The following is a 10,371-nucleotide window of genomic DNA, read 5'->3' as shown; positions in this document are numbered from 1 at the left end:
CCAAACCTATCTTCCTCTTTAACATTTAGGTTCTTACCGCAGCTTGGCACATCTCAATTGACAAGGTCGCTGCCGAGTTGTTGTTGCTGTTGTCACATGATGTGACTCTGGCGTGTTACTTTTTTTCTGTCCGTTCAGTTCGGTGCTCGCCTGTAGGTAGCTCATTCTTTCAATAGTACTGATGATTTTCTTTTAAATTACATGTACAACTTTATTCTTACCAATTGCTATTTGATGGGATACAAGGTAATGCGGCACACATCTTTTCATGGAAAAAAGTGGTATTGTTTTTGAAAACCCTCCGATTACAAGGTTGTTCTGCCTTAGATGGTGTTGTTAGGTTTGCGTGGGTGTCATTCAATTTGGCGGTTTCTTCGGTAACTGCCGGCGGTTGAGAAATGTTGCGGCGGGCGCGAAACTGCGTAAAACGTTGGCGTGCACGTCAAAAACTCAGTACAGTGTTTTGAAATTCCGTGCACATGCTCCGCTGGCTTTGTCCTGTGCCATTTTTTTTCCATTATATGCTACATGATTGCCACGTCATCTGCTATGTACAATACAAAAGATATCGTGTCTGCCTTGTTTCCCGTCATATTAATTAAAAAACTCATTCATAATCATTGAAGAAGTCAGACTTCACGACAAACAATTAGAAAGCGATGCGCCACCCACTGAGCAGTTCGTTGCAAGTTCATCCGAAGTGCAGTAGGTTATAAAACTGCGTGCGCAGACGACGACTTCAGTTCATTTTTCATGGATCGCTTGATCCGGAAACCAATTGAAATCTGTTGCGTTGTGGCTTTTTTTCGGTTGAGGTGATTTGAACGCCGTTAAAGTCAATTGAGGTTATTTAACATCTGCAAAGTTGATTTTCTGATATTGTGGTCACTTGTTATGGAAAAAGTGGTGCTATGGATTGTTAGACGTATACCATACCGGGGTTCGTACCCGTAATATTCTGGCCACGCATCTCGATCAGGTTTTCTTCTTCGTATGGGTTGGGCGTTTTACCGATGTTGCCCATCCACCGCTCTGCTATTGTATGATTCTGTTTACTGCGGATTAAAAAAACACCAGATTAACTGAAATCTAAAACCGTCTTTAGTTAAAGGCAAGATCCAGAAAACAAACTAAGAAAACAATTAAAATGTTAACATACTTAGTTTGTAATGGGTGTGCAAGTAACTTTATTTTCGTGTAAACGAACTGAAATAACTCACAACGTGATAATATTATGACCGAAAACAATAAAATAATAATGTTTGGATATATTAACTTTCTTGTTGGTTTAGGAATTGGAAATTACTACTTTAAAATTTCTTTTTTTTGAGTTTTAATGGAGAAGAAAAACGAAAAGGAACCGTTTCTTAAATATGAGAAGCGTTTTTGCTTACTCATATTTCTCAGCACTCTGACGAACGCATTTAGTGGCTTACAGTTTCTAGCCACACAATACACTCCACCACACCAGTGTTACTCTTCTACAGACGCAAGGCATGCCCAGGCAAGTTGTTTCCTACATAATCTGTGAGCCAAGAAAGGCAGACTAACGAACAAAGAACAAAGTAAATACTTCGGTTGCTTTTTTTTAAAGAATAATATAAGTATCTGCTGGTGCACTGTTTTGGACATACTGACTTTTTAAGAGCTTTATTTGTACGATCTTTCGGGAGTTTAATTTCGCTTCATAAGGTGCTGCGCAATAATGAAATAGTATTTATATGTAACAGACTAGAGGTGCATCAACGTAAAATGTGTTATTAGAAAAAATGTTGACGTTTGGGTATGTGACACTCTACTATTGCTTTAGAATGAAAACCGATCAAATCTCTTCAACTTATCAACAGCATCAGCCGCAAACGGAAACTTGTCCATTGATGCTTGCATCCCGATACACACCCAGATAAAAGGTAATTCTTGTCAAAATAGCACACCTCCAAATTAAGATAACATCAATACTATTGCAGGATCTAATAAGACGAACAATACGAATTTGTGCGAGCTTTACGTATACGAAGGGAATGTGCAAACCGTCATTACTGAGGTAATTCTTCGCTAACGTTACATAGTACATTTTGGGGCCTTTGTGGATTTAAAATATCACACAATATCCCCTTCCAAGAGTCCTGTAGAAGGCAGAAGCAAACAGGTGTGTTTTGTACGATAACAAGTGCACTTGATGTATGTTTCGATACACGAAAAAACCTATAACCAGGATAAGTTATGCAAAATTGTATGTCTATCAAGCATACGGCTGCTTTAATAAAAAACCTCCTATATCCGCAGTTCAACCTCGTGTGTGACAAAGCGTGGATTAAACCAACCTTGGTATCTGTGTACATGGCTGGAAAAATGGTTGGAGGACTGGTGAGCGGTTTCGTATCGGACAGGCAAGTGACATGATGTAGCAATTTAAACATAAGGACTGCTCTTCTGGCATAAATTAACGTTCTTCATTCTTCCGCAAGACGTCATTAGGGTTTAACACCACAATTTAAACGTGAACCACAGGACAACATTCAAACGTGAACCGAACCACAACATTCAAAAGCACAAAAAATCGGAGTTAACATCACTTGCGAGATAACGTGATGGAGGCAAAAACATACTAATTTATGCCTGAAGAGCAGTCATGTTTAAATAGTAATATGTCTGGCAGCAAACGTAGGACAATGATGTAGCTACAGAAAAAATCCCTTAAATTGCCATGGATGCGGACAAATGCTAAACGGTACATAGCATTTATATAAATTTTTCGGTATTTAGAAATGTTAATAACTTGCTCTATTTTCTGTGTATGCGATGTTGTTTGTTTCAAAATCAAATTCACCGATAAGGAAACCTTTTAGGTTCGGACGACGCGTGGCATTTCTCGTATTCACCTTCCTTCAGTTTGCTCTGTCAATTGTTACGAGTTTTGCTCCAAACGTTATTGTGTACGCGATCTTCCTTGGTTTATCAGGAATTGCTGCGGTTGGAAACTTTGTTGCCATTGTTGTTTTAGGTAAAATAATACAGATTATATTGGCTATTTACAACATATAAAGGATTTGTTGGTTGCTGTTATACAGGAGCAGAGATGGTAAAACCAGAAAGACGGGGGCTAGCTTATTTTCTGGCCGAGTCTGGGTTTGCAGTTGGTTACATGATGCTCGCATTGTTCGTTTATCTGTTTGAAAGCTGGAGATGGTTCCTCGTGTTTGGTGGGCTCGTCGGTGTTTTCTACATTCCATTTTACTGGTATCTGATGCGTTTTCACTCTCACAAAGTCACCACCAAACATTTTAAAATTCACAACGTTTACATTTTATTCACCACAGTGACCGAAGTATTTTTAAATTTTCTTTTTCTGTTGGCAAACAATTTTGTCTTAGACTTTATTTCATTGCGTTAAAGGTTGGACGAATCACCGGTGTGGCTTTTAGCAACCGGACAGGATGACAAGGCTAAAGCAGTTTTGCAAAAAATTGCTAATTACAACGGCCAGTCTTCCGCTGACGTCGGAACCACAATAGCATTGGTTGAAGAAAAAAACACGGAAAAAAGTCGAGCGGAAACTATTTGTTCAACCTTTGCTCAAATATCACGGACTTGGTTTCTGATATATCGACTTCTGATAGTTCTCTTTGCGTGGTAAGTTTAAATGCCAAACAACATTTGTGAAATACATGCAGATCGATATATATCTCAAAATAAAGAGTTACATATACGGTAAACAGTAGGTGGTGCATGTTAAAAATATAGAGATAATTGTGTGTTTGAAAGATGTTCAAAAATTGCCATTTTCAGGGTCATTGTTACAATGACTTACTACGTAATTACCTTAAACAACGATAACTTGAGTGGTGATCGTTATCTCAACAACTTCTTCGGGTCGGTTGCTGAACTCTTGTCAGGATTTGTCTACTTTTTTGGTGTGACAACGTTGGGAAGTCGAAACAGCTACATAAGCTTCATGATTATCACTGCTGTAGCGTTGGCCGCCTCTCCATTCTTGGCAATGTGTAAGTACTGTAAAATTGTCTGTTCATTAAACTTGGGAATTCTGTCTTGTCCCACCTTCATTTGCATGTCATCGCCAAAACGTTTTAAAAAGCTTTACACTCTTACCATTTTGTGTTTTTATTAATTTAAGTAGTACGTTTTTAAAATATTATAAATTCAATTAAGAGCTTGTGGACCCAACTGCAGAACACACATTTTTCACCTTATGCTTCATTAATGCTTTCAGGGCTTGGGTGGGCATCTGTGGCTGCAAGCATGCTGGCCAAGCTGACGGTGTCTGTGTGCTTCAATGTTTTATTCTCCCAGACAGGAGAACTATTTCCAACCACAGTTCGAAACTCCATCCTTTCGCTTTCCACTGCAGCGTCGAGAGTAGGGGGTATATTGTCTCCCTTCATTATATACGCAGGTATGAAATTGTAGTAGTTACTCAATACTGTAAAATATAGAGGTTTGTCAACCCAGAGACAGTTGCGGAAATCGTAAAAAAGGTATGCGGTATATAAACCCGCAAATTATTTTTGTCATTAGCATTTCCAAACTTACGAACCTCGCTTAATCAATTTATTGAACTATTACCCCCACGTTACCGATTTGGGTAAAAAACATCAAAATTTTTGCAGGAGAATCTGGCGACACAACAGCGCCATCTATCGGTATGGCGATAGCAATTTTTGCCTCCGCCTTGTCTTATTTGTTCATTCCTGAAACGAAAGATACAAAGCTGCCCCAGACCACCGAGGAAGCGACAAACTTGAGGAGGTACTTAATTGTGTAATTCAAAACTGCGAAAGTTCGTCTCGGTATTAAGTTGACATCATTGTTGTTTATAAAAACAAGGACAGCAAACTTGAAGAAGAATGCAAATCAGGATTGTGAGCAAGGTTGTGAAGAATTTTAACAAGCACCTACTGAAGAGAATATTTTTCCTCTATTATTCTTTTGGATCATAACGTTTAATTTTTCATGTTTGCGAATGATTGTAATTTTCACACAATATGAGACCAAAAATAACAATTAAAGTAATCAAAAAAACGACGTCACTCCAATCCAATAGAACTCCCAACCACGGGGTAATCTTTTCTTCTGCTAAAAACGCAAAACAAATAATTATCCACCTATATATGATATTAAGCGAAGTTTCTATTTACTAATATCTGTTTGAAATATAATATTAATAAGCATCTCCCACACATTAAACGTTAATAAATGACAATAAAAAAGCAAACCTTATTTTCGACTTTTGCAAGTATATTATTTTCGCAACACACTCATCCTACTACCATGCAAAATAGCAGGTTTTGTAAACTTCTTGTAGCATCACACCACTCTGTTTGACACTTGACGCAAGCTGCGCATTTACAGTCTATTATCTGAAGGTTTATGATAGGAGCTCTGCTGTGTATATATTCGCCAATGATTGATAATCAACTAACGATTTTAAATGTAATGTATAACGATGGTGCCTTATTTTTTAAGTACAAGAAAATGCAATGTGTTACTTCTACTTTCAAAAACCATACTGTGTCGCTGGTGAAAAGGAAACATTTAAAATAAACATCCCTGAAATTAACAACCCAGCTTCGCTACCCGTTTGGTTGCAACATGTTTTTTTCTCTTGGGTATGTAATAAAAGTTTAAGTAACACGTAATACGTAATACGTACCTATACCCCATTAAACAGTATTTATCAGCACTCTGACAAACGTAATATTTGGTTTACAGTTTCTGGCTACACATTTCACTTTACAGCAAGTGCCCTTTTGGTGAAGTAAATAACCATTGTTAATGCTAACGCTTCATGAAACTACGTCTTAACACACCTTAAGCTAAAATTTTAAAAAATAATAAAATTGCTTCACAGGGTGCTTTCTAGACGTTGGCTTGCTTTCTTCTTGTGTTTTGTAGGCCTTGTTTCAAGAAAGCAAATAAAAACAAGATTTGTTAAAAATTTCATTTGGAATTCTCCCTGTTAAGGTTGCACAATCAAATACCTCCTCAAGTTTTTCGCTTCCAGTGGTCTGGGGCAGCTTTGTATCTTTCGTTTCAGGAATGAACAAATAAGACAAGACGGAGGCAAAAATTGCTACAGCCATACCGATAGATGGCGCTGTTGTGTCGCCAGATTCACCTGTAAAACGCAACGTTTTATCCTATGATACAGGGGTTTATTAAAGATGTCGATTTAACAAATTGTAAACGACTGTTAGACCTTTTCCATTTTTTGCAGTGTGCAATTCTAGATTTAAGCTTTTACAGCAACGTGAATCATGTAAAGATTGAAGTGGTTTATTTACAACCTATTTATCATGTACTCAAATCCACGCTGCTGCAAAATTATGTGAAATATTAAACTTTGAAGTTCTAATTAAACTCAATAATTTCTAATGACAGTATATTAAAAAACTGTATTTCCTACCAGCATATATCATGCGAAGAAAATTTTGAGATAACGATCTCCACTCAAGTTATCGTTGTTTAAGGCGATTGCGAGGTAAGTCCTGAAAACGACAACCCTGAAAACATTATAAAATACAAATGTCCGTTTTTGGCTTTAGATGTAAAATCTTCGTCTTTTTAATATACCTGTGTAAGAGTGTCTAATAAAACTTACCACGCAAACAAAACAGTGGCAAGTCGGCCGATAAGAAACAATGAAAAAAAGGTGGAAAGGGAAATAAACCAAGTTTGCTTTTCGATTAATAAAACACATCAAAACTTGTGCTTAGTAAGAGTTATTTTAGTTTCAACATAATTTATATCAGCCACAGCCGCAATCGTTTCGATACCATATGGGTAATACATTTTCTGTTGTGGTGGTTATGACCATAGTGAAAATGATATATTTAATAGTTTGAATGTTAAAACTAAAACTGGAACCTATAAATAACGAACAATGGAAGCATCATGTAACCAACTGCGTATCTCGACGCTGCCATAAAATAAGCCAGCCCTCGTTTCTCGAGGCTAACCATCTCCGAACCTGGAATACAATGGAAATAGTAACAAAAAATCTCATTTCGATAACATATAATCAAAATTACCACATATTCAACATAACGGCAGTATTTTCTAGTTGCTTTATTTAATTATGGCCAACACCTTAGTGATAGTTGGTTTCACGAAACATTTCCTGGGTAATGATAGTGTGAACTTTGCCTTCGTATACGTAAGACTCGCACAAATTCGTATTGTTCGTCTCATTGGATCCTGCAAAAATATTTATATTCGTATATGGTTAAAAATAAAAGACGAAAGAGTTGCAGCAAAACAGGTATGCAGATAATAATTGCATTAAATGTAATGTCGCTTTGGAGTTGGTACCACTTGCATACGTTATACCTTCCATTTTCGTGTGGACATGGAAGCAAGCGTCATTGGATAAGCTTCCGTTTACGACTTCTTCTGTTGTCGAGTTGACGGGAACAGACTCGTTTGTCTGCAAGCAAAGTACATGAGTGCAAGACAGGTAATGTTGCACAATGCAAATCGATTTTCTGCACCGTCGAAAACACAACCATTTGAAGCAAATGCGCATTATAATTGCGTGGATGCAATATTAAATATAACCACATCATACATTCGTTGAACAAAATAGATCAAAATGAGGGTACAGAGCTACTTAATATAATTTACATAATTTTGTTTAGTTCGCGGTACTTAGACCATCACATTTTTGACAAATGTCAGTGAAGTGAAGTTGTTTAAATATGTCAAGGTGAATAAGTAGAATATAACTTACCTGAAGATGCTTTGTGTATGCTGAAGAATAACACTGATAAGGTGGAGTGTAATATGTAGCAAGAAACTGAAAAGTATTCATTGCATTCGTTAAAGTGCTGATAAATATAAGCAAGCATAGACGCTTCTCATGTTTTGTAAACGCCTTCAGTTGGCTTCCCTTTATCATTACAATTTACAAAATATCACTATCAGTGCGGAAAGCACAAAACATTCTACAAAAACATGTGTCGTGTTTCAAGGATTCCTGTCTGGTACAAGATTGACACTCTAAGTAAGTCATCCTCATGCTATGTAAGCCAACGTTCTGCTGATAGTAAGCTGATGTGCTGCATTATTCCATTTTTTTCACAACCAAATTTAGCACGCAAACATGATATCCTGCTGTTTACATTATTCATCCTGCGGTAAACGTGTCAGTATCAGTTTCTTGCTACTGTGTTGTGATGCAGCAAAGCTCAACGTATATAACTGATATTGAGGCAAATGTTTCAGCACGGTCTGCATCATTCGTGTATCTCGCTCTTCCAAGGCCAATCGAACGTTTTTTGAAGTAAAGTAAACACCCTAAAAGAATAATCTCTCTGTTCCGTGCGAACAGTTCACCTTCACGCTTTGCTTTTTACAGTGGTTATTCACGTCATCCACCTCAGGCCTGTTCTGCATGGATTGCACCGGTTTCTGCATGAAGTAAAAGAAAACCGGTGCATCGTGAAGCGTTCGTTACACGCGAAGCTACAGTGTTTTTTACGCCAGACATCTTTTTTCTTCCCACCCGTGGTAAATTTTCGCAAAAGAGTAATATCACAAGTCGATATATCGGAAACCAAGTCCGTGATATTTGAGCAAAGGTGGAACAAATAGTTTCCGCTCGACTCTTTTCCGTGTTTTTTTCTTCCACCAATTCTATTGTGGTTCTGACGTCAGTGGAAGACTGGCCGTTGTAATAAGTAATTTTTCAGAGCTATTTAAAAAACGCATCATATATCAGTAAAATGGAATGTCGAAAATTGACGAGCCCATCAAACACGAGGAACCATCCAGCTGTCAAACATATAAACGAACAATGCATCATGTGGGTGGCGCATCACTTTCCTAATTGTTTGTCGTAAAGTCTGACTTCCTCGTTGATTATAAATGAGTATTTCAATTGATATGTACCATATCATTCTTACCAAGTGCCATATAACGGGAAACAATGCAGACACGATATCTTTTGTGTAAGCTGCAGACAGATGGCCACTGTTTCGACCTAAAAGGTCTCATCAGTGCAGATGGTGTGACTTTCCGACGACTTTGCTGACCAAACGGCCAATATTCATATTACTGGCTCCACTTTGCTTATCTTACGATATCTTTTGTATTGTACATAGCAGTTGACGTGGCAATCATGTAGCATATAATAGGATAAAATGGCACGGGAAAAAGCCAGCGAAGCATGGGCACGTAATTTCGAAACACTGTACTGCGTTTTCGACGTGCACGCCATTGTTTTGCAAAGTTTTGCGCCCGCCACAACATTTCGCAACAACCGGTAGTTACCGAAGAAACCGCCAAATTAAATGACACCCACGCAAACCTCACAACACCATTTAAGACAGAAAAACCTTGTAATCAGAGGGTTTTTAAAAAACAACTACCACTTTTTTTCCATAAAAAGATGTATGCCGTATTTACCTTGTGTCCCATGAAATGGCAGTTGCTAAGAATAAAGTTGTACATGTAATTTGAAAGAAAGCCAAAGCTATTATGCTGTTAATCATCTTAAGTTAAGTAGACGAATGGTACACGAACTGCGTTCATCATCAGTACTATTGAATGAATGAGTTACATGAACATTTCAGAGTCACATCATGTGACAACAATACCAACAACTCGGCAGCGACTTCATCAATTGAGATATGCCAAGCTGCAGTAAGAACCTAAATGTTAAAGAGGCGGAGAGGTTTGGAGCTGTCGTCTAGTTTTTCTGCCCGTTTAGTTCTATCTCAGTGCTCTGCTGTATGTAGTTCATTCATTCAATAGCACTGCTGATGATGAACGCAGTTCGTGTTCGAAACCTTTACGTAACTTAAGATGATGAACAGCATGAGAGCTTTACATTTTATTTTCAAATTAATTAACCCCAAGTGTTTTGCACCCACGTAATTTGAAAGACTCATTCATAATCGAAGCCAGTCAGACTTTACGACCATTTATTACCACTTCGGAAAGTCAAGCGCCACCAACTGCGATGTTCCTTGCACACTATGCACAATGTTAAATATAATAAACTTGTAAAAACAAACTGAAAGCAAATTGCCACAATGTTGCATTTATTAAACCAAGGAAACATCTCCCGAACTAGGACTTTCTAAACTTTTCTGGGACACGGGCCCCTATTTGATACAGGATTACAAATGTTTCCACGAAATAAATTTAATCATACGTAACACTGCTAAAGTAATTTGCGAAAAGGTATACGTATACCGCACAATGCATAAACTTTACTTTTTCATATCCCGTTGTCCCCACACATTAATTGTCTGCGCACATTAATTGGGAAACCCGTACTTAAACGACCCATTCTCTGTTATCTGTGACTACAGAGCTCTCTGACAAAAAAGTTTATGTTGAAAAGGGGTC

General features: G+C 37.7%; 1 protein-coding gene and 1 long non-coding RNA gene across 3 annotated transcripts; one reads left to right on the top strand and one right to left on the bottom strand.

The window, feature by feature from the left end:
- The first annotated feature begins 1,296 nt into the window (after positions 1 to 1,296).
- On the top strand, positions 1,297 to 5,864 carry LOC145897257 (organic cation transporter protein-like). Its single transcript, XM_082985459.1, has 11 exons — positions 1,297 to 1,504; positions 1,811 to 1,910; positions 1,968 to 2,044; positions 2,287 to 2,390; positions 2,850 to 3,004; positions 3,072 to 3,240; positions 3,397 to 3,633; positions 3,790 to 4,004; positions 4,232 to 4,414; positions 4,629 to 4,767; positions 4,846 to 5,864. The coding sequence occupies exons 1-11, from the start codon at positions 1,337 to 1,339 to the stop codon at positions 4,904 to 4,906; spliced, it is 1,608 nt and encodes a 535-aa protein (XP_082841585.1). The 5' UTR covers positions 1,297 to 1,336; the 3' UTR covers positions 4,907 to 5,864.
- Positions 5,003 to 7,181, bottom strand: LOC145897261 (uncharacterized). Of its 2 annotated transcripts, XR_014402375.1 has the most exons (6): positions 7,050 to 7,181; positions 6,886 to 6,988; positions 6,425 to 6,521; positions 6,000 to 6,136; positions 5,829 to 5,915; positions 5,003 to 5,094 (listed from the first exon to the last, which is right to left on the bottom strand). It is a non-coding gene; the product is annotated as an uncharacterized LOC145897261 (long non-coding RNA). The 2 variants fall into 2 exon arrangements; XR_014402374.1 differs by lacking the exon at positions 5,003 to 5,094 and having other exon boundaries at positions 5,783 to 5,915.
- Positions 7,182 to 10,371: the final 3,190 nt, after the last annotated feature.

Source organism: Ascidia mentula, chromosome 4 (assembly GCF_947561715.1).
Source record: "Ascidia mentula chromosome 4, kaAscMent1.1, whole genome shotgun sequence".
Classification (NCBI taxonomy): domain Eukaryota; kingdom Metazoa; phylum Chordata; class Ascidiacea; order Phlebobranchia; family Ascidiidae; genus Ascidia; species Ascidia mentula.
The sequence above is the reverse complement of the archived record's forward strand: the minus strand, read 5'-3'. Positions and strand labels throughout refer to the sequence as shown.